The 24,438-nt window shown below is 34.0% G+C and overlaps 1 protein-coding gene across 4 annotated transcripts in view; it reads left to right on the top strand.

The window, feature by feature from the left end:
* The window catches only part of MINDY3 (MINDY lysine 48 deubiquitinase 3), a 102,367-nt gene that overhangs the window by 3,856 nt on the left and 74,073 nt on the right, over positions 1–24,438 (top strand). Inside the window, exons 2-8 of one of the 4 annotated variants that reach the window (XM_027847957.1) lie at positions 6,601–6,680; positions 8,179–8,239; positions 11,830–11,955; positions 15,318–15,369; positions 16,459–16,573; positions 18,898–18,971; positions 19,899–19,978. In XM_027847957.1, the coding sequence (XP_027703758.1) occupies positions 6,601–6,680; positions 8,179–8,239; positions 11,830–11,955; positions 15,318–15,369; positions 16,459–16,573; positions 18,898–18,971; positions 19,899–19,978 (588 nt within the window). Of the gene's footprint in view, positions 1–6,600; positions 6,681–8,178; positions 8,240–11,781; positions 11,956–15,291; positions 15,370–16,458; positions 16,574–18,897; positions 18,972–19,898; positions 19,979–24,438 lie in introns of those variants that run through there. The other 3 variants (XM_027847956.1, XM_027847958.1, XM_027847959.1) reach the window with 3 other exon arrangements.

The following is a 24,438-nucleotide window of genomic DNA, read 5'->3' as shown; positions in this document are numbered from 1 at the left end:
CTTAAATTTTATGTTTCCCTTTTAATTATTTATCCTTTGGATCTTTTTTTATTACATTTTGATAACAAACATGAATAAAACTGGTGATATTTATCTATAGTATTTAAATTTTTTTAAAAAAACTGTTGAAGCTTTTAAAGGAAGCATTATTTTGCTTGCTTCAATACAACACTTCAACACTCACTTGCTTTAACACAATCTGTGCAAAATATTTCTTCAATGTTTTACTGTGGTAAAATATGGAAATATTAAACTTTTGTTTTCAACTGTTAAGGTAAACTCAGAGTATGTACTACATACTGTGTATGTAGTATGTATGTAGTACATACTACATGTACTACAAAACATACACAGTATGTAGTGTGAAGTAGTTTAATTGTGGGCTCTGCCAAAACCTAGATATCCTAGGTTTTTTAGACCAGAAAGGTACCGTAGAAATCATTTAGCCCAACCACCTTGCTTCACAGATGAGAAAATTGAGGGTACTAGATTGGTACCTTTGTCCTCAAGGACTTTATAATCTCTAGCTCCAAATCTAGTATTTTAGAGAATATTTTCTCTTGTATAGGTCCGTTATAAAAAAAATCAAATTGGGCTTGTCAGCTTTTTAAGAGGACTAATAGTTACGAACCACATTGTTTTAATATAGCTGTGTTGTTCTGCGTTGGACCCTAATGTATTCCCAGTCCTGAAAGAAATGTGTATGCTCTGAAGTTTTCTTTGACAGTCACAGACACTTAACAACCAAAACTACTTCCATTTCAATGCTTTAAGGTTCGCTGAATGCTTTCCTTGATATAGTTGAGTGAGATAAGTAGCACCACTATTGGAATTTCCATTTTTTTGAGAAGGTAACTTAGCAGGGTTCTTCTGGGTAGGTGAAATAATTGTGGTCTTTCTTCTAGTAAGTGCAGGCATCTTATCTGCAGTTCTAACATTCCTTAAGTCTTGACCTGGACTTTAATCAAATTGAAAAGTGCATACATTTCGGCATTGTTATATGAATAACTAATGGAGTGTTGGAACTACTTTGCAGATACAAAGTTATGTTTATAAAATTGCCGAAAATGGCTTATTGCAATATGAGTCAGGGTAGATGTCCTTACAGGAAATAATTTAATAAGTATCCCTTCAGAATTTACAATGTTTCACATTCACTTAGAAAAATACTTAACAGAATAAAATGCTTTAGATGAGCAGTTCCAAACATTGTTAATATTTCAGGGCAACTGAGTGTGTATGTATGTATGTATTTGTTTGTTTGTTTATTTGGTGATTAAATTTGTTACATTGAGGTTTGGAGTAGACTTTTGTATGTTTTATTTATTTATTTTTTGAGGTTCCACATGCCAGAGATTGCTCCAGCAGTCATTTGGGATGTTGGAGTAGACAATAAGGCTCCACTTTGCTGCACCTAAAATGCTGCATTAGTGTCTGACATCAACTCTGGCATTGTTTCATAAATCTATAATGGCACTTAGTATTGGACTGCATTCAGATCTTGAGCCATCATTTAGAAACAATTGACAGATTTAAGAATTTTATTTTTTAGAAATAGGTTTTTTTAAGACCATGTTTAGATGATGTTTCTCATCTAGAATTGCCACTGCCTGACCAGGTGGAGCAATTTTGGAATGTATTCAGAATATAGGCATCTATGTGACTGCAACTGCACTGTAGATGAGTGAGCTTTGACTTTGTTTACTGGCAGAATTATTATTTTCATGAATTATTACAAATTATTTTCATGAACATCTATAAATGAAAGTGATCCTGTAGATCCAGCATAACTTTATCAAGAACTGATTATGCCAGGCTAATGTCATTCATTTTGTTTGTTTGTTTTGGATAGGGTTAATTGGTATGAAAAGAATGCTGTAGGTGTGGTTTATATTTACCTAAATATTAGCAAAATATTTGATAATTAATCTTGTGAACAAGGTGGAGAAATGTGGGCTAGCTAATAGGTTAGGTGGGTTGGTAGGGAACTCATTAAATGACAGGACTAAAAAATAGTGTGATGATAACTTGCCAGGTTGTCTTTAGTGGAATACTCTAGAAATCTTTTCTTGTCCCTGTGTCCTTTATCAGTGACCTGAATGTAGGCATAAGTGTATAAGCTAGATAGAGAAATAGGTAATATATATATATATATGCACATGTGTATATATTTACATATATGACACACATTATAGATAGTAAACATATAAACACATAGTATATATTATAAATAAATATATAATACAAATAGTAAATATACACATGTATAGCATATACATATATTGTGTATATATAGTGTGCTTATCACACATGCAGGTGACATAAGTTAGAAGAAACAGCTAATCCACTGCATGATAAAGTCAGGATACAAAAAGTATTTGATTGGCCAGAACATGGAGCTCTGTATAATGAAATTTAATAGACATGTCTTGATCTGTTTTGCTTAAAAAATACATGTTACAAGGGAAAGCTTCTATATCAGGATAGAGATGAATTCATGAATAACGATAGAGATTGTCAAAAAAGGGCATCAAAACATTTAAAATGCACAAAAGAAAACCAAAAAAAGTATGCAGAAAGGGACATAAAATAAAGATTTTTACTATTTTAAAAATTTATATATATTGAAGGAAAACTACTTAGAAATTGTTTCTTATTCTTCAACATTCTTTGTATATTGAAATGTTGTAGATGGTTCATTAAAAAGCAAATGTAAAAAATGACAAATGTAAAGCTTTTTATAATCATAAAATCATAAAACCAACTTCACAAATACAAGACTGGAGATGGGCAGGGAAGGGTATTTTAGTGGACTTCAGGCTCACTGTGAGTAAATAGTGTTTTTAGTGGAAACTTAAAAGTTAATGTAAGCTTTGGCTGCATTAATAGAAGTCTAGTGTCCAGGACAGTGATAATACCACTGTACTCTACCCTAGTGAGATCATATCTTGTGTTCAGTTCTGCATTCCATATTTTAGAGAAGTCATCATTGAAGTGGAGAATGACTAGAGAAAGATAATAGGGATCATAGATAGAGTTTAAAGGGATCTTAGAGGCCATGTAGTCAAACTCCGTCATTTTACGGGTGAGAAAATTGGGGCCCAGATAGTTTAAATGATTTACCCAAAGTCAGGCAAGGTGATAAGTGAAAGAAGCATGATTTGATTGAAGGTCTACTTCTTCCGATTCCAGTGTTTTTTCCCACTATACAATGGGCAGTCATGGCTGTTGAAAGACCTTGAGTTGCTACTGTATGTTTTTCTTCTGTTGATTATTTCCAGTTTATCCTGTAGCTTATTTGTACATAGTTGCATGTTGTCTCCCTCATTAGACTGTAAGCTCCTTGAGGGCAGGGGCTACCTTTTGCCTTTCTTTATATCCCCCAGGGATTACCAATGGTTGGGATAGTTGCTTAATATTTATTGACAAATTCCCCCAATCTGCAGCAAAGGTTAGGCGGGGGAGATGCATCATTTTCTGTCTTAAGCATCAAGCTTCATCATAATTATGCAACATTCGGTTTTGTTTTGTGTTTTTTCCCATTTACCTTGTTGTAGTAATTTTGTATTCCTAGTACTCCTTACTTCACTCAATATCAGTTCACTTAGTGTATTTTTCAAGGGAAAATACTACTTTTCATATGTTTGGCATGTCTTCCCACCTAAAGATTATGAAAAAGTTTATGCTATCACATACTTCTTTTTCCTATAATTGAAATTGTAACACAGGAAGACATGTATGAACTGGTGCAGAACAAAATAAAAACAAGAAAACAAAACATCCAATGACTACAAAATGTAAAAAAAAAAAAAACACCATTAAAAGGCCATGAGATATAATTACTTGTAATGACCAACTTGTGTAAGAAATAGCTAAGTGGTACAGTGAATAGAGTGCTAGACTTTGAATCAGGAAGATGAATTCATATCTGGTCTCACACTTAGTAGCTGTGCAGTACCGACCTCCTAGGGTTGTTGTGAGGATCAAGTGACATGGTATTTGTTACTTGCTTGCACAGTTCCTGGTACCCAGTAGGTGCTTAATGAATGCTTATTACTCTTCCCTTTCTCCCACTGGAAAAAACTAATGTTAAAACACTCTCTCACCTCTCTTAATAGAGGAGTGTGGAACATACTTATACACTATCCAACATGGTTACTGTGTTGATCAGTTTGCTGAAATGTTTCTGTTACAAGGTAGAGTTCAATGGGAGAGGGAGAACTATGGTGAAATGCCTGGGATATAAAAACAAAAGGCACCAACGAAATTTTTAAAAAGTGGGGTTTAGATACCTCTAATGGTTTGAAACAGGTCATTTAAATCAAACCTAAACTTGCCTCATTTCAACTTCTACTCATTGCTCCTAGTTCAGTATTCTGGGATCAAGCAGAACGAGTCTGATTGCTCTTCTAATTGACTGTTTTCAGTACCTTAATACTGTTATCATGTCCTTTTAAGATTCTTTTTCTCCAAGCTAAACAGCCTGAGTTCCTTTCAATGACCCTCATATGGCAACAACTCAACTCTTTTGTTTAAAGTTTTTACTGATGTCTCAATTTCCAAACATATTCCCTCCCCAAAAAGCTGTTCCTTGTAATAAAAAATAAAAGAGAAGTTAAAAAAAAAGTTCAGCAAAACTAATAAATTAATCAACCAAGTCTGACAGTCACAGCTGTCTCCAAAATTACCAATGATCTGTTTGCTAAATCTAATGACCTTCTCTCAGTCTTCATCCTTCTTGACCTCCATAGCTTTTGACAGAGTTGATCAGCCTCTTCTCGGATAACTCAGAAGTTTTCATGACACTACTGTATCCTCGTTCTTCTCCTATTTGACTATTCCTTCTCAGTCTCCATTAATGGATCTTTATCTAACAGCTGACCTCCACTGACTGGTTGTCCCCCAACGCTCTGTCCTAGATCCTCTTCTCATCTCCCACTAGATGACAGGTGGCAACCTTATCAACTTTCATGGATTCCATTATCATCTCTATGGTGAAGATTCTCACATCTGCTTATTTAGCCCTAACTTCTTTCCTAACCTCCAGACTTCAATCTCAAACTGCCTGTAGGCGATCTTGAACTGGATGTCCTATAGGCATCTTAAACTTAACATATCTTTCAACCTAAACCCTCACCTCTTCCCAACTTCCTTATTAGTGTTAAGGGCACCACCATCCTTCCAGTCATTCATTCAGGCTTGTAACCTAGATGTCATCCTTGACTTCCTCTCCCTCACGCCTCAATGTATAATCTGTTGCAAAACGCTGTCTATTTTACCTTCATAACATCCCTCATATATGACCCAGTCTCTTTTTTGACAGTACTGCCTCCCTAGTGTAGACCCTCATCTCATTATCTGGATTATAGCAGTAGCCTGCTGGTTGGGCTGCCTGCTACAAGTCTCTCTCCACTCTAGTCCATCCTCCATTTAGCTGTCAAAGCGAGCTTCCTGAAGTTCAGTTCCTGAAGTCCATGTTACTTCTCCTCTCAACAAACACTAATGGCTCCCTGCCACCTCCAGGATCAACTATAAAATCCTCTGTTTGGCTTTCAAAGCCCATTATAACCTCTCCTCCTGCCCACCTTTCTAGCCTTCTTATACCTCCCTCCCCCACATACTCTTCAATTCAGCTCTTTGTGCCCAAAAAGTTCACTTTCAGGCAGTCTCACTATATCACAGATTCTGAAGACTACATTTTAGAATTAGTTTTTAGGAAGGAATGAAACCATTCCAATACTAATATACATTTATTAGATCCCTGATTGTTATACAGATTGTGCCTATATAGAACTTTTATGTTAGACAAAACAAACTTTTGTAATCTCAAGAGGAATCAACCATGATAACTGTAAATAAAGGTAATCAAGGGCCTCTGCCCTTGATATTCTTTGCACAGCCTGTTTTTGGTTGGGCATTGAGTAAATTAAATAAGAAACAGTGAGCTTTAGAGATTATCACCCTAAAGCCAAACTCAGGAAGATCTGAGGCCTACTTAACATGTGTCTCAGTTTCCTCAGCTATAAAATTGGAATAATAATAGCATGTATATCACCAGGTTATGAGGACCAAAGGAGGTAATATATAGAAAGACATTTGCAAACAATAAAGTGTTACGTATGTGTTGTTATTATTATTCTTTAACACCACTCTACATTCTTATTTTAGGGAATGTGGTTCAGTGTTTAAAGATAAATGTATGGCTTTTAGTGTTTCTTGGAAGGCTTTGAAAAATCAAAATACTCTGTCAAAAGTAACCAAAAAGCCTCTTTTCTTCTTCTAAGCAGTGAAGAAAACAAAGTAGAGGAATACTAAACCCTGAGTTTTTATTATCTTTTAAAATCCAAGTTGATGAAATTTGTTGTATGTTATCTCATTTATTCTCTTAATTTTACAAATTGAAAATCAAGGCACAGAGAGTTATCTGATTGTTTAGATTTAGCTACCAATAGCTGTGTCACATATTCCTTTCCTAATCAATAGATTTGATGTGTCTCCAACCTTTTACTCCACAGATATTTTGCTTACTCTGATGAATGATGTTTCTCATAGAAATATTTAATGATATTTTTAATCACTTATTTTTACTTTTACTTTTAGGCTTTGTGTTTAGTGAATCAGAAGGTTCTGCATTGGAACAATTTGAAGGTGGCCCCTGTGCAGTTATTGCTCCTGTTCAGGTAACATGTGCTGGTGATGGTTTACAAAATGCATGGTGAGAAGACTCTGTTAAATCTGGGGATTGCTTGTTTTTGTAAGGAGTTAGTCTAGACTTGTGATTGCATTGGTTTGGAGAACTTCTCAAGCAGTGTGTATCTCTTTGGGCATTTCACCTGGAACTTAAAATTCTAGAAAGCTTCCTGAGCCATTGAAATTAAGTCATTTGCCTAGGGTCACACAACCAGTAAAGTATCAGAGGCAGATCTTGAACCCAGGTTGCCTTCAAGGCTGGCCCTCTAGCCATTATGCCTGTCCCACACTGCCTCTCATGTTCTGGTTTACAAAAATCCGTATGATTGTTTATCATGGACATAAGGCTCTCAATCAGCTTGAACCTGTATAATTTGCTACATAAGCCTAAAGCGGAAAATTGCTGATTTATGACATGTGCTTTCAGTGTGCTTAGGTGTACTTCTTTGAATACCTGAAGAGATATTAATTTATACTACACTTCACTATAGTAGGAACAAATATTATTCATGTAGCACTGGCAAGTTTGCACAGTGCTTTGTCAGTGTTATCTTATTTGAGTTTCATAGCAACCCAGCAAGGTAGGGGAAACTGAGGCTCAGAAAGGTGACATGACTTGCTCCTGATCACAGAGCTAGGTAGAATTAGGACTCAAATCTTTTTAACCCCAAGACTAGCATGTTTTCCACTACGCCAGTCTGCTTGCTATGGACAAATAACAATTTATATTACAGATTAATCACTCGATCAAAATTTATGAAGTACCTGCTACATGCCAGGCACTAGGCTAAATGCTTGGCATACAAATACAAAAAGGAAAATCCCTTCCCTCAAGGAGCTTATAATCTACCTCAGAAAACAACAGAAAAGGAAGCTGAAAGGGAAAGTGGGTGGAGAATAGATGGCTGGCCTGGGTACCCTCCTTAAATGGAAATTTTAAGAGGAGCTCTTCATTCCACTCTCCAATCAGGAGTCCTACAGGCAGAGAATATTGATGTGGTGTGAGTACAAAGGCTGATGCAATCTTGCCAGATGATGAGGTTCCTGGGGATGTGATGAAGAAGTCCAAAGGAGACACATACTTGTTAAGCCTCTTGCCTTCATTTGTTTCCATTTGTTGAGAATAACATGCCTGACAGAAGAACGAGCTATTATATAAATATATAATGTATATACAAAATATAATATCTTATATATAAACATGTAATACACAGTTATAATATTTTGAACTTCTGTCAATGACATATATGGTTTTAAAATTAGCCTTAACTTTAAATCTGTTTTATTAATAAAAAAGTCAGTTCAAATAAAAAAAACAAAGTATATTTTCATATTGGGGAAATTTCAATTCAACAGAAACTTTCATAATTAAAAGATCTGAACAGAGAAATGAGTTAGATTACCTATGCTTTAAAATTAGAGATTGACATTTGAGTTTTTGCTATATTTATTATGTATTCTAATAATTGTTGCTTTAATTTCATAAAGGCATTTCTTTTGAAGAAGCTGTTGTTTACTTCTGAAAAATCTTCTTGGAGAGAATGCCAAGGTATTTTATTTTATTTTTTAATAATTATTTATCTTGATTTTTAAAACTTATTTTAAATGCATTTTACCTAATCAACAAGCATTTTATAATTACATCACTTTTTTTAAAATAGTTTTTTGCCTTTTACAAAATACATTTTCTCAGTTGATTTTCTTAACTACCCGTTCAGTTTGGCAGAACAATTAGGCCTTATCCTAATTTTGCAGATGAGGAAACTGAGACTAAGAAAGTAAAACTTGTAACAACAGTAAATAGTACGGAGACTCAAAAGCATATATTCTTGATAACCGGGAACTCTTTCCAGCACATCATTCAGCCTTCACTGAGATCTCAAAAAAAAAAAAATCCACAATTCTTACTCTAAAGTAGATTTTTCTTAATTTATAACTCTTCCTATTTAATCCTTCATTTGAAAATATTTACAAAGCAGTAAAACTGTATTAAGAATTGCAGGGAATGTGTAATTTTTCTAAATTTTTAATTTAATTGCTGTTTTACCACTGAATACATACTTGACTATAAATGCAAAATTTTATGCAAGAGATGGTAATGCATACTTTTGGTAAGCAAAAAATGCTAGTGTAGACATAATTCTTTTAAAACAAATATGATATTCACTTCAAATCCCTTTGAGAAAGTTTTATGAATATACATTGTATCCAAATATGAAAGTACTTTTTTTTCTAGATTTCCAAATACCATGGTTTTAACTAAAGATCTTGGTTAAATCTTAGAGACCATTATACTGTAGATGTTATAAGCATGGCAGTATTTCCATAGCTGGAGCTGTCACATGGTACAGTATCAGGTGTTTAAACCTTGCCTCCCAGAATCCTCTAGTAGGCACTTAATAAATAAATGTATATTGATTGGTTGATTGAACTTAGTGCTTTTAAGAGCACTACAAAGAAGTGGAAAATGAAAGATGAACAGTTTTGGAAACAAACATCTGAAAATGTGATCAACCAATGAGTACTTATAATTTTGTAGTATTTCTAATATATACTCATATATACTGTAATTTCCCTATAGTTCAGAACACTGCATAAATTCCTGTTCGTCCCTTTAATTTAAAAAACAAAATTTTTCAGAAAAGAAATTTTCTCTTCTCATTACTTCTTCCCTCCTTTATTTCCACCATTCATCCCTTCCTTCTTCTTTCACTCCCTATCTTCCTCCTTGATAGTCCTAAATGGTACTTCTCAGAAAAAAGAATGTTTCAATCTTATAATAGCTGATTTTTTTTTCTTTTAAAAAAGTATGTCTGTGTAATCCAATATTAGAAAATAGTAAAACTCTGATCCTCTCTCACTTGTCACCTTATCATATTACCAATTATACCCATCCAGTCCTCAACCTTACATCACTTCTACATTTCTCACTTTCACTCCTACACATGTGCTCCTGAACGAAAGTGAAGAAAAATCACAAAACTGTTTTGACTGTGTTCATTACAAATTTATGTTATGAAACCTACTATACCTCCCTTATCAACTCTTTATCCCACCCTCCAGAGCAGCTCTTCCAGACCTTCCATGGCTCCCCATACCTGTACTCTCTCAGCTGAAAACCTTGTCTCATATTTTACAGAAAAAATTGAGCCATTTGCCATCAGCTTCCTCTTCCCTCTTCCTCATCTTTTGTCATTCAAGTGCCTTCTGCCACTCTCAGCTCCTTCACTTCTGTTCCTCTACTTGTTCAGGCAATCCCATTCCATCCTGTCTCTTCCAACTAAGATTAATAGCCCCTTTGTCAATCCCCACTTTTTCACTTATTTTAAATCTACAAACATGCCCATGTCTCCCCTATCCTGAAAACACCCTCACATGATCCTTCCATCCCTGCTATCATCCTATATCTCTTTTGTCCTTTTGTCTTTTGTCCAAACTCCTCAAAAAAGCTGTATACAAAAGGTGCCTCCACTTTCTTCCCTTTCACTCTCTATTTAACCCTTAAAATCTGTTTTCTGTCCTTATCATTTCATCGAAACTGCTCTCTCCAGTCAATAATATGACCTTTTCTCAGTCCTTATTCTCCTTGGTCTCTCTGCAGCCTTTGACACTGTTGATTACTCTCTTCTCCTTGATACTCTCTTCTCTCTAGGTTTTTGGAACACCCTTCTCTCCTATTTTATGTCTATCCTATGTGACTACTGCTTCTCTGTCTCCTTTGATGGATCTTCCTCCAGATCATACCCCCAGCCATAAATATCCCTCAGGGTTCTGTCCTGAGCTCTCTTCTCTCTCTCTCTACTACCTACCTCACTTGGTGATCTTATCAGCTCCCATGGATCTATGCTTGTTGTTCAGTTGGTTCAGTCATATCCAACTCTTCGTGACCCCTTTTGGGGTTTTCTTGGCAGAGACACTAAAGTGATTTGCCGTTTCTTTCTCTAGCTAATTTTACAGATGAGGAAACTGAAGGCAATGGAGTTAAGTGACTTGCCCAGGGTTATGCACCTACTAAGTGTCTGAGACCACATTTGATCTCAGGTCTCTGTGACTCCAAGCCCAGCATTTTATCCACTCTACCACCTAGCTGCCTTTATGCTAATGGTTCTCAAATCTACCTATCCTGACACACATTCTCCGCTGAACTCCAATCTTGAATCTCCAACTGCCTTTCAGACATCTCTAACTGGATGGCCAGCAGACATCTTAACCTATTTATCCAAAATGTAACACATTATCGTTCCCCAAAGTCCTTCCCACCTCTTACCTTCTCAGTTATTGTTAAGGACAATACCATCCTCCTTATCCCTCAGGCTCCCAACCTAGGAGTCATGCTGGATTTCTCATTCTTTCCCTTTATATCCAAGCTGTTGCCAAGGACTATCTATTTTACCTTTGCACATCTCTCAAACATGTCCTCTTCTCTTCTCTGACATTGTCCTTACTCTGGTGCAGGCCCTCATCACCTCACATCTTGATTACTGAAATAACCTGTTGGTAGTTCTGTCTTCCTCAAGTCTCTCTCCACTCCAGTACATTCTCCATTCAGCCATCAGATGGATTTCCCTATAGCTCAGGTCCAATCATGTCACACCCTACTCAGTAAACTCTAAGGGCTTCCCATTGCCTCCAAGACCAAATACAAAATGATCTATTTGACATTCAAAGCGCTTCATAGCCTAGCCCCCTGCTACCTTTCCACTCTTACACACCTTGTTCCACAACATATATGTACTCTTCAACCCAGTGACACTGGCCTCTGGACCATTCCGTGAATAAGACACTCCATCTCTCAGCTCCACACATTTTCTTTGACTGTCTCTGATGTCTGTAGTAGTCTTCTTCCTTAACTCTGACTACGGACCTCTCTGGTGTCCTTTAAATTACAACTAAAATCCCACCCTGTACAGAACCTTCCACAGCCGCTCTTGATTCCTTTGCCTTCCCTGTTATTTCTTTTTACCCTTATAAAGACACACACACACACACACACACATATACATTTTGATGGTATTATAATTTGTGACAAGATACAGTGTTTAATCTTAGGGGCAATATTTATAACAACATTATAACTTGTGTCAATTTTAGAGGAAGAACGGAAGGAACTTCTTTGTCATACCCTGTGTGATATTTTAGAAACTGCCTGCTCTGACAACTCTGGGTCTTACTGCTTGGCAGCGTGGATAAGAGGAAAGACCACCGAGGACACTGCAAGTATTTCTGAAGGCCCTGCAGAGTCTAGTTGTCAAGAGGAGCATACTTGTAAGATGCTTTTTTATTTTGTTCCCAATGTTATTTTGCACTTCGTTTAAACTTTTTATAGTTTAAGAAGAAAAAAAATCCTTGTTTTCATCTTCATTTGTGAGCCTGTATTCAAAGTCTGAATACTAATACTTTTTTAATAAGTTTTCCATTCATCTAGAAACAAGAGAGGACATTAGCTTTCTTTTAGTACTCCTCTTTCATTTTTACTTTTTCAGAAAGGAAAAATATATCTATCAAAAGCAACAATGTTTTAATTCTGGTTGTCTTCTTCATTACCATCTCTTGTACTTTTTGAGCCTCATCCTGTGAGCTCAGAATATTAAAGTATCTCTTACTATACACCTTTATCTTTTCTTATAATTAACATTTTTCTTTGGCATTCCAAAAGGGAAAATTAAGACAATCTATAGTAAAGTTCCTGTTATACTTTACTCCATTAAAAAAAAAAAACCTGTGTTTTTTTTAGATCTTTCCTAGAATAAAGTTATTTCCACATGAGACATTTCTTAGCAGATTATATCAATATTATTTGTTTGTCTTGTTTATACAAAACTGAGATTCTTCTTGAGACGTTTGGCATTATTGTCCACATGATATTAAAAGAGCAAACTAAAAAAAAAAGTTTAAAAGTACCTTTATTTAAGTATTTCAAAATACAGGGTGGTGATTTTTGCATCTAAGCTGATAATCCAAGATATTCTTATCTATTTTTACTATCCTGAAGGTGGACTCCACCTCTCTGTATTTCATAGCCAATTGACTTGTTCTCTAAATTTATGAATTTTATGATGTATAATCTTCTAGTGGTATAGAAGCCATTTCTATAATTTTGTTTCAAGATAAAATTTCTTGTAGAAGTCAGTTGATAGCTATCAAGACTTAGTTTTTATACTAACATCAGCTTTAGCTCTCTCCTTATAGAATATTTTTTCATCTCTTAAGCATTGTACGCTATTCCAATTTGTAGCCAAAGAAATCAAAATACTAAAGAAACTTGGAAACTATCCTTCCCTTTCTCTTTCTGAGTCCCTGTCCCTCTCCTGCTCTCTCCCCTCTTCTTCCTTTCTCCAAATTGGTTGCCAGATTTCTAAAAAGTAATTTTTTTATCCTTACGACATCCATCCTGATTCTTTCATAATCACATCCCACTGAATTATGACTGCTATTTAGTGTAATTCTTTACCATGTTTTGCTTCTAAAATTAAAATATGATGAGCTTGGTTAATTAGTTATGTCTTTGTCCCAGGTGCATTTACAATAAAGCATTTCGCTATTAAACTAATGAAAAGAAGATATTTCCTATTTCTGTTGAGAAAGATGGCCCTTCAAATTATTCCAATTATTTTTGTAGTTTATATGTGTGTTTAGTGTTTATCAGATGGGTGAAAATAATAGGCTTACTTACGATTTCTATTGAAACAATCATGTATATTGCTTTATAATACATATAAAGATCATTTAAATAGTTAATATAGTATTCTTAGTTTGAGATATAGATGGTATGTGAGTACTCAAAGTATTTAATTTCAAACTTAACCTACTTAAATGACCATTAATCAAATATATTCTTTTAATGAGGCTAATTCATATGAGTGCCAAGATACTTGCTGTCATACTAAAGTATTCTATGTAGTAAATTGATTATTCTACTATACTTGCTGCCTCATTTTAAAACTTATAGCTCATTATAATTCATTGAAACTATACTTTTTTAAAAAAATTTAAGATAGTATTATATCCTTAAAAATAGTTCCCAAATTTTGGAGGGTTTGTTTTTTGGAATGTGGGGTTATTCTTGTTTTTATATTTGTTTTTATCAGGAAATTTTGAAATTTATCTTAGATGCTTAAAAGTGAGTTAGACTTTTATGTGAAATATTATTTCATCATAAATATTTTCTTGTGCCTGTTATTTTCCTTCTTCTATGCTTTGTTCTGTTTCTTGTATTTCTATAGTATCTTTCCATTATTCTTGCCTGCTAAGCTTTTTTTTTTTTTTTTCTTTGCTTTACACTTTATTCTAAATTAACTTTTTTATGTCTGCTTTCATGGGACACACCCCAGTTAAAAACATTGGGGTTGTCAGTCACTAGAATTAGTCATATTTGTAGAAAATGAGGCACAATCTTTAACATTTTAGTATGAGCTATTTGTTTGGTTTTTGTTCTGAATTGCATATTTTACTTTGTGTAAGCACACCAATTTCAGTGGCTTATGTGATGTATACTTGTGGCTTGTTAGTAAATGCATACTTGTTTGCAATATTAGAGTCTCAGGTTCAATTACAACTTGTTTCTATCATAAGTGATATATTTGATATATGAATGAATCTTTCTACTTATTATTAAAATATCTAAAGTATTTGTCTTTTCAAAAGAAAACAAGATTTTAAAGTATTATCCAAATGTAACTTTAGGTCAGGTTTAAACTGTGAATTCAGAATGAATCAGCAGTAATTTTCATAGCTAGTCACTGGGAAACATTGTTCATTAGCTCTAATTTTTTTTTTAAATGCTGGAATTTAAGACGTATTCATTTTAAATGAAATGAGGCATTTCCATTGACACAGGATGCTTAAGGACATTGTTTCCTTTTACTTCATTATTTTGGTGTTTTGTTTATATTTGCACATTCTTAAAATACAATTTAAAGAGGTAAATTGACAAAAGCACTCAAAAGTTGTATGAATAATTGCACGGAAACAGATCTAAAGCAGTTGTTGAACCTGTGTAGACTCAGAATGCTCTGTCTTTTTCTAGACATTTGAGGCATGTAAACACCAACAATTAATAAGATAAAGGAAAAATAGTAATGAAAGGGCGTTTTGCAATGGATGACAAAATTTAAAAGATATCAGAAGTAACTTTTAAAAGCAGTCTTATTACTAAATTGAGTGTTAGATAACTTTTAAAAAAAAACAGAAATCCTATGTTTGCAAAATGATAGTTGCTTTTCTTTAAAAAGTATTTTTTTTAGCTGATTGTAAGGTGTAACTTAGTTAACACTGCTATTAAAAAAATTTACAGGTCTGAATTTATGCTTGCAATTATAAATTGGACAAAATGCTACCTGAAATTTCTTCCATTCTGCAAGCCCTAGTAGTTTAGCTTAATTAAAAGGAAATATTATTATCGAGCTACTATTTTGTAATTTGTGTCAAAAATATCTTAATTTTAATCATAATAATTTAAATGCCAAAATGTTTTATTTCTTCATATGCTAATAAAACTGGTAACTTTAAGAGGGGGAAGGAAATAGGAGACGTTATATTTGAAGCTTGAAAATATTTATAGCTTGCTGTGTGTATCTTGTGTCATTTATTTGCCATGTGTAGTGCTGAAAAGTGTCTTTTATGTATAGCTGCCTTGGCTGTCGAAGAGCTTGGCTTTGAGCGGTTTCATTCATTAATTCAGTAAGTAACACACTGGAACATTTAAAATACTTATCTTGTGGGCACATTACTTTTTGATGTTCATTCATGCTATGAAAAGGGGAAAGGTGCTTAAAAATCATACTATTGAAACTGTTGAATGTGGATTTTAAATGAATACTTTGAGGATAATTTTTTGTGTGTTGTATTTAAAGGATAGAAAATAGTGATGTACTGATATATTAAAATTTACCCAAATCCTAATTAAGTATCTAAATATATTTTATTCATTGAAATCTATTTTCATAGGGAAAATGAAAAAATATGATTAATGCTAAATAACAAATGTCCTCACCCTAAGAGAACGGAAGGATTTATATGGCCCTAACTTCTTTATAGAACTACTTTTTCAACTCATTATTACATGATAAAAGAGTAGACATGCTTCCTTATTAGAATTTACTAAGGTGAAGTTTGGATCACAATTTAGAGGTCACTTTCTTTGAAATTAGCTCAGTTGTGACTTAGTTTCTCATATTCTTATCTATGAAAAATATTTTTTGAATATTTCAGGTTATTTTAATTCTTTTTTTAAACTAGACCTGTGATTCCATGGCTATAGGAAACTTCAGGAAAAAAGGGTTTTTTTTGTTTTTGTTTTTGACCATTTCATGCTACCTAGCATGAATTTTTAGAATTATTTTTTATTTAATTATTTTAAAATTATTTAAATTATTTTTTTATTATCAGAAATTCGAGATTCTACTCAGTTGTCTCAGAATAAAGCTACCTTATTTTCTAAATTATATTTGTAAGACATATATTATTGGATAATGTTATTAATCCCAGACATTACACAGCCTATGTAATGCATAGGTGAGAGATGCAGAGATGGTCCCTCCCAAGTAGGATTTCAGTCTTACTTAATTCCGTATATTAAGTAAATAGTCAACTCATCTCTGCTAATTAATATGACTTTATGAGTCTTTTTAATACTCAGTGTCTTATTGGTTATAGTTTTTTAAACATATGGAACAACTTAAAATCTCAGTATTCTGCCTTTTCTTTGATTGTTGGTTTATACTATTTTATGAACAAATTACTAATGTTCATTTCTTGTTTTTCCTTCAGCAAAAGGTCATTCAAAAGTTTTCCTGAACTAAAAGAAGCTATTTGGGATCAGTGTTCCATGTGGACAAACAAATTTGGAGTATTGCTTTTTCTGTATTCGGTGATACTCACAAAGGTTTGTTTGAGAAGTCAATACTTGTGACTTTTGTTATTTCAATTGAGTACTTTCTTACCTTTTTGAGATGAATCTGAGCTGAATATTACTTAGTCCCAAAGTTTGGATGTTTTTGTTTTAAAGTTTAGAAACAGCTATATTCCTCTTCATACTATATGGAAAAATCCTCATCCACTTACTCCTTGAAGAGTCGGCTTCCCCACCCTTAGGCAGCACAGTGAAGTCACTGCTGGAGACTGCATTTCTAATGACCAAATCCAGAGACTTTTTCTGATTGTTTTTCTCTTGGATCTCTGTAAAGCATTTGACTTTTTTCCCCACCACTTCTTTAAAACTCTCTTTTCTTAGTTTCTGTCTGGGTTCAATGATCACTTCTTTATGGAGGACTCCCAGATTTATGCTGCAAGTTCTGTCCTCTTTCTCCAGTTCTAGTTCCTCATCTTTAATTTCTTTCTGATCATTTTCACTTTAATATCCTGTTATTTCCTGTAACTCCCCAAGTCTAAATAGAAGTTATCATTACCCCAAAATAATTTCTCCTCGTGGCCACTGTATTTCTGCCAGTCATTCTCAGAGTCACATAAGCTCAAAACCACAGTGATCCTTAATAACCTTTTTACCTTTCTTCTTTAACCCCAATATTGAATCTGTCAGCAAGTCCCATTGATTATTTGTTGATAATATTTCTTGCATTTGCCCCATTCTTTTAATTCCCATTTCCACTATACTAGTAAAGGTCCTTACCACTGTAGTTACTACCTCCTCACTTTTCTCCCTACCTCAGGTCTCTTTATACTCCAGTCCATCTTATACCCAGCCCTCAAATTGATTTTCCTAATTACTGTTTTGACCAGAAGCTTATCATGATTCTCCCCATTGTTTAGGAGAGAACAACTCCATAGCACGGCATTTTTAGTCCCTTTCTATTATGGTCCCAACTTAACTTTTTCATTCAAACCTCTCACAACTCACATACATGAACCCCCTCCACTACGCTCATTGACCTATTTTTTTTTAACTGCTGGGACAATCTTATGTTAAGCTTATGACATTTTCCCTGGCTAAACTTTGTTCCACCTAATTTCTACCTATCTGTCAAGCCCGAGGAATCCTTTGTATGTGAAGCCTTCTCAGATGAGTCCAGTGATCTCTCCCTCCATATTTTGTATTTGCCTTGTGCTTTTCTGCATTGTGGGTGATCAGTTAAGCCCCTTAAGATTATTTTGTATTTGCATCCTCCTGTGGTATTTTGAATGCTGGAGGTATTCAGGATACATTTGATATTGGTCTGTTAACTACAGTTTTACAGAGAACTATTAGCCTAATCCAGCTACATCTTCATGCTGGTTTGAGCAATTTATCTGAATCAGTTTCTTTTTGTAACCAGTGGAATTATAGAAGTTAAGCATCTTGTTTTCCCTTGTTACACAAGTAGATATAGCCTACTTGTGGTTTAGGAAGTTGCATGCTTTTTTTTTTTTTAAACAGTATTCAAATATATTTTTAGAAGATTGTGTTAATACAAGGTCAGAATCAACCCTTTCATTTTTTTAAACTCCACTGCATAACGAATGGTAAACATTTCCTTTACTATGGGTAAGTTCTTTTGCCACCAACAGTTAGTATGTATTTTAAATACATAAAGTTTTATGAAGTAGGATATTTAGGCACCTCTCATTTTGAAACCATAATCAAATGTATGCCTCAATAGATATATTAGATAGGTAAACTGAGAGGCTGTGAGACATAATTAATAGAACGCTGGGCTTGATGTGACGAAGACCTGGGTTCAAGGCCTGCTCTTGACACATACTAGCTGTGTGACCATGTACAAATCACACCTTTCAATGACCCCAGATGACTGTCTTATACTATACAAAACAAATTAAATTCTTATTCAGTATCAGTGGTCTAAATGGAAGCAGTTTCTACATCATATTTTCCCTACCAATAAAAGCACAATTTGAGATATCACTGCCCTCTTCCCCCCAAAAAAGTAAAATTAATGCTAACTAATTTTTCTTCCTATTACCTTTTAAAATCAGGGCATAATTTTACTCTTTTAACATAAGAAATATACTTTATTGAAACTAATTATTCTTCTCAGTTCACAGAACCTATTATAGACCACAAAAAGATAATGTTAGGACTTGTGTTGCTTTCTAATAAACTTCCTCATTATTTTTACTTGAGATATCTTTAACTACAAAAAGCATTCATTTTTTCCTATTTGCTTATTTTATATTAGGGATTGATCAGTGTAAAACACTTTAAATCTAATTTTTTTAAAAATGCCAATGAATTGTAATAATTGGTTTCTTTAGGGTATTGAAAACATAAAAAATGAAATTGAAGATTCAACAGAACCTTTGATAGATCCTGTATATGGACATGGCAGGTAATGAATTAAGATGTCTTAATATAGTCATGACCTAACGTAAAGCACTGTAGTGGGATCTAGTTAACAGTACTATTTTTAGGAACAATGTTGTTCAGGAACATGAAAAGGAACATAAGTCTTTTATGACTTAATTTTCTTCTGTATGAAGTATTAAATGAAGTTTTCTTCCATATATTAAAATACATTTTACAGAATAATTTTTTGCATTATAAAAATGAAATTTGGTGATTTTTAAAATTCTATTTTGTTCATTTCATAGATGAATATTTTTGTTTATTTCCCAAATAAAAATTTACCCCTTCTTAAAAGTGGGAATCAGTAGCAATTTCATCCCATTTCCTCTAACCTTTACTGTTTTACTAATTCTTTTCTTCACATTGTTATTTCCTTTATTCAAAATAATTTTTGAGAGACGTGGAAAGAAAACAGAGCAAAAAGATTAATGCTTTCCAATACATTGATGTAGTCACTAGTAGCTGCCTATTTTCATGACATGAATTCAACACATAATGCTGTCAAAAATAGAAAGCTAGAAACTTTAGTTATTATTTCGAGATAATTTGTATACTCAGTAATGAAAGTAAATGGGCTTAATATTAAATATTATCAGTTCAGCATTCTTCTCTTAAATATACTGTCTTTTGTAAAGGTCTTAAATTTATATAGAATATAGAGGACAGAATATATTTTGGAGTAAAGTTATCAGTGTTGATTTTTAATTATCAGGTGACATTTTAGGAATGGAAAATTTTGAAATTAAGAGTCGTTTCTCTCCCACCTTCCCCCCAAGGTAGCAAAATTCAATGCAAAGAATTTAATCAAAGTTAAATGTTATGTGCCTTTGAAATAATTTTATTCAAAACAAATAGTTGTTTGCTGCTGGATTTTTGTTTATTAATTATAGATATTTTTTATGTTAAATAGCCAAAGTTTAATTAACCTTCTACTAACTGGGCATGCTGTTTCTAATGTATGGGATGGAGATAGAGAGTGCTCAGGAATGAGTAAGTATATTCTTTGTTATTTGTATAACTTTTTTTCTAATTGTGTAATTTGTGTCTAGTGTAAATTGATTATTTTTTCTGTCTGTTTTCTAGCTTTCCATTACCTTGTAGAGGACAAGAGTGTCCCAATAGTAGAATCCTTTACAGGGTCAGAGGTACTTATAATCTACCTAATTTTCTTAAATTAAAAATTATAAAAAAAATCTAAGAGAAGCTACTGAATTTTTCTTTTATAAACAAAAGTATGCAGAGAACCATTACAAATATTCAGTTTTTGGAATACCTATGTCCCATTCTTTGTAAGTTAATGTTTTTGCTATTTTAAAATTTTTAGGATATGCCTAATAATAATTCTGATCATTTCAGAAATCTTAACAATTTTTCCCCCATTTACTGATATGTGTTGCAGAAATAAGACAGTGAATATAACTTCTATGTGAAATCATTTAATCAGTCCATCTACTCAAGGAAAGACAATTTTTCATTTGGCCTAGAAATGAAATAGCTCGAAATAGGATAGGCTTGACTTTCTAAAACAACTACCTAAAGAATGCATGAGAAAGTGGGACAGTCGTTGCCACAGTTCTCTGAGATGCCTTTCATAAAATGAAGCTTAAATTAAATTATGGCTTTCTGTAAGAATAAATCCATACAATCATAACTGCATTTAAAGTGATGTGGTTTCTTTTTTAATCATTATTTTTACCATAAATGTGTTGTGTTTTGTTTTTTAAACAGGATTTTAGAAGTATGTGTTAGAAATGTTTTAGTTCCAGATAGCTGAGAGAACACTTTCATGGAGAAAACCGCAGAAAGTATATCCTCCCTTCTCCCTAAAATCCTAAAATCACCAAGTTCTAGAGCTAGACGAGACCTTCAGGATCATCTCATTCAAGCTTCTGGCTTTGCAGACGAGGGGGGTTAAAGTGACTTACTTGCCCAGGGTCATTCAGCTTGTTACTGTCAAAGCTGGAAGGAGATTCTAATTTTCTTGACAATCTTAATTCATTTTTCTTCTCACTATGCTACCAACTCCTTTTTCTTTTCTTCAGTAACAAATGGACTCATTCCTTTGAGTCACTTAACCCTCTGTCTCACATACTACAGTGGAAATTAGATGGTATCCATTTCTGTATGTAGTCATATCAGAAACATATAATTAGAAACCTTTGTTCATCAGAGTGGCAGACCATTAGGGAAGAAGAAGGTAATGTTCATAGTAAGGAGATTCACAGTATGCTGAAGAAGGTATAATTAGGTGGCCTTGTGGATGCTTCTCCTTCATATAGGTCCCCACCAGCAATAGCAAATCCACACATTTAGCCAGAATAATAAACAGTAAATTGTTAACTTTAGAGCCTTACAGTTCTGTGGCAGTTTCTCTCATTTGTCTTTCTTGTTCTCAGTCCAATTCAGGAGCATTTTTAAGCATTTACTTTTGTAAAGTATTGTGCTTGGTGCTGAAAATACAGATACAAAAATGAAATGATATCTGCTTACAAGGACCTTGCATATAAAGGGAGAGGGAGGTGTTCAGGGAGAATACAACATGTCCACAAATAAATACAAAGTATTTGCTAGAATCAGAGAATGCTAGTAAATAGGTGGTATCAGTAAAGACTTCGTAGAAATTGTCACCTGAGCTCTACTTTAAAAGAAGCAAGAGACTCCATGACCCAGAATTAAGGAGAATGTTAATTCCAGATATAAAGAACTACTTGTCCATGCAGAGATGTGGGAGCTAAAATGTCTTGTCCATGGACCATCCAACTCCCTGGACTAGAAGGGAGGATGACTTGGAAGAATACGAAATAAGCCTAAGGATGGAAAACAGACTGAGAAGAGACTGAAATGCTAGGCCTTATAAGGAATTTGCCTCTTTTCTTTCTAGAGACATTAGGGAGCTTTTGAAGATTTTGAGGAATGGGTGATATGGTCAGATCTGTGACTTAGGAACATCAGTTTGACATCTTTGTGGAGAATTTATTGGATTGGGAAGAGGCTAGAAGCACAGAGCCTATTGTAGTAGTCTGGGTGAGATTTGATGAGGATCTGAACTAATATGGTGCTCATATGCATAGAAAGAGGGGGGTTGTTGTGAGATAAGTTGTGGAGATAAAATTAACAAGGCTTGGCAAATGATTGGCTATAGGACAATGGAGAGAAAATAGCCAAAGATGGCTTCAAGAATACAAACTCAAGTGACTGAAAAGATGGCAATGACTGGAATAGAAATAGAGAAATCCAGAGAAGGTTGGATATAAGGGAAAATATTGGTTCTCTTTTATACATATTGAGTTTGAGATGCCTCACTGAAGTTGTCCAACTGGAAATTGGTGTAATGTAGGATTGAAGTTCAGGAGAACTCATAGGAACTGATGAAATCAAGGAAGAGAATTACAATATAGGTACAGGAAACCCAACATTGCTAATTTGTTCCATTAAGTCATATAAGGCAAAAACATTAGTTTTATAGGGTGTTTGGACAGACAGCATTATAGAAAGGTTTTCAAACATCAAGTGGGCTTTTGAATATAATGTTTTGATAGTGTTATTATGAAATGCTAATGTTCAGGGCAATATTTTGCCTATGTATGACAGACAGTATTGCTTTTCTCCCTTATGTTCATGCTATTGAATATATTGTAGCTATGCTATTTTCAATGGAGACTCGGTGACAGTGGTTATTGAATTGATGTCAGGGGTTAATGAAAATGAGGAATGATGGCACTTTCTGTGAGCTTTCAAATTCTCAATCCTGTTGTGGAAAATGTAAATGAATAACCTTAATAAATAACATAGATGATTCAGAGGCATCTTTGTTTTTCTCTCAAAAATCTTATAAATTAAAAGGTAGTATGAGTAATTGGAAACAAGCCTTTAGGATAAAAATAAACCTCATTTGGGTAATTGTCTCATTTGAATCCTGTTCCATTCACCCCATTTGGGGGGAGGAGAGGTTAATTCCTACTTTATGATGCTTGCTTTTCCCAACTTATGTTGGATTTAAAGCAATTTAAACAATTTTGTTATAATCAATCTTATTTAATATTGTTTTACTGGTTGCTTTTTATCCTTTTGAATGCTAGCAAGAGAAGAGCCAGAAAAACTATGCAAGTAAGACAAAAATCTCTGCCCAGCAGGCTGAAGCTATAATAGTTTTCAGCAATTAACCTTCCACACTTCCAAAGACAGATTTAGGAAATATTGAAATGGGAATAATTGCTTCATAATAATGTCCTGAGTCACCAAAAAAAGGTTCGGTTTTGTTCCATTATACTCTGACAGGACAGTATAATAACAACAACAATAATAGTAGCTCACACTTACATAAACTTTTAAAGTTTAAAAAATGATAGATTATACAGCAAGCGCAGATATAGAGGATGTTCCTTCACTGTGACTTAGTGCACTGAAAGCTGGCATTATAACCAGGAAGACCTGTGTTTAAGTCCTGCCCTTCTGGCACATAGTAATTGTGTGATCCTGGGAAAGTCATTTAACCTCTTAGTGCCCTGGACAGCACTTTAAGACTAAGTTGCAGGGAAGGTAGCAACTTGCATTGGTAGAATTTCCTTATGCAAGGAGTATTTCTCTATACCAGATAAATCACAGGTCTAGTCCAGTCACAGGACCAATCCTATACATACATACATACATACATACATACACACACGTGTGTGTGTCTTTGTGTGTGAGGTAGGTCCTATTATTATCCACATTTTACAGATGGATAACTAAGGCCAAGACCAGTTAAGTGACTTGCATAGGGTTACATAGATTGTAAATACCTGAGGTAGATTCAAACCTTTGTCTTCCTAAGTCCAAGTCTAGTGTTTAGAAAGCTGTGCGTCAAAAATAAATAAAAATTTTTGATGAATAAAGTATAAATACTCAATTCTCTAGAAAACTTGACTATCCAGAATAACTCAGTTCCTGGAGGGTTTCAGATAGCCAAGGTTTTCCTATGTGTAAATAAGTTGTTATAGCATTTTATAATAGGTGCATATTTAAAATGATGATTTCATGTTTTTCTGAGACACCTATAATCCTTAAGTTGTCTTCACATCCTGCCTTGACATGAATGTTTTGCTTGTATGGAGATCGTGTTCTTTTAAGGTTATTGTTTTTTTTGCTTCTCTGCATTTCCCAATCAGTTATTCTGTCTTTTGTTTCTTTGATGAAACTTGCGTCTATGGATCCAAATTTTCTCTCTTGCTAATTATTTCTATTACGCAGGTCATAAATTTTGCTTTCACAATTCTTTTTTTTCCTCTTTTAAACCCCTCGGAAACATCCAGCTGTGGTTCCATGCTCTCTCCACAGGGTCAGTGCTGATTCATTTTACTTAATGTTTATTCATAGATGACAGGATTTGTTGGAGGCCATATTCCTTTCTGCTTATCTTCTTACGCTCAAGGTCTTTAACTGAGTTTTCTCCCTTCTGAGATCTTTGGTAA

Source organism: Vombatus ursinus, unplaced genomic scaffold (assembly GCF_900497805.2).
Source record: "Vombatus ursinus unplaced genomic scaffold, bare-nosed wombat genome assembly UNPS02005459.1, whole genome shotgun sequence".
NCBI classification, from domain to species: domain Eukaryota; kingdom Metazoa; phylum Chordata; class Mammalia; order Diprotodontia; family Vombatidae; genus Vombatus; species Vombatus ursinus.
This window is presented reverse-complemented; position numbering and strand designations above follow the sequence as displayed.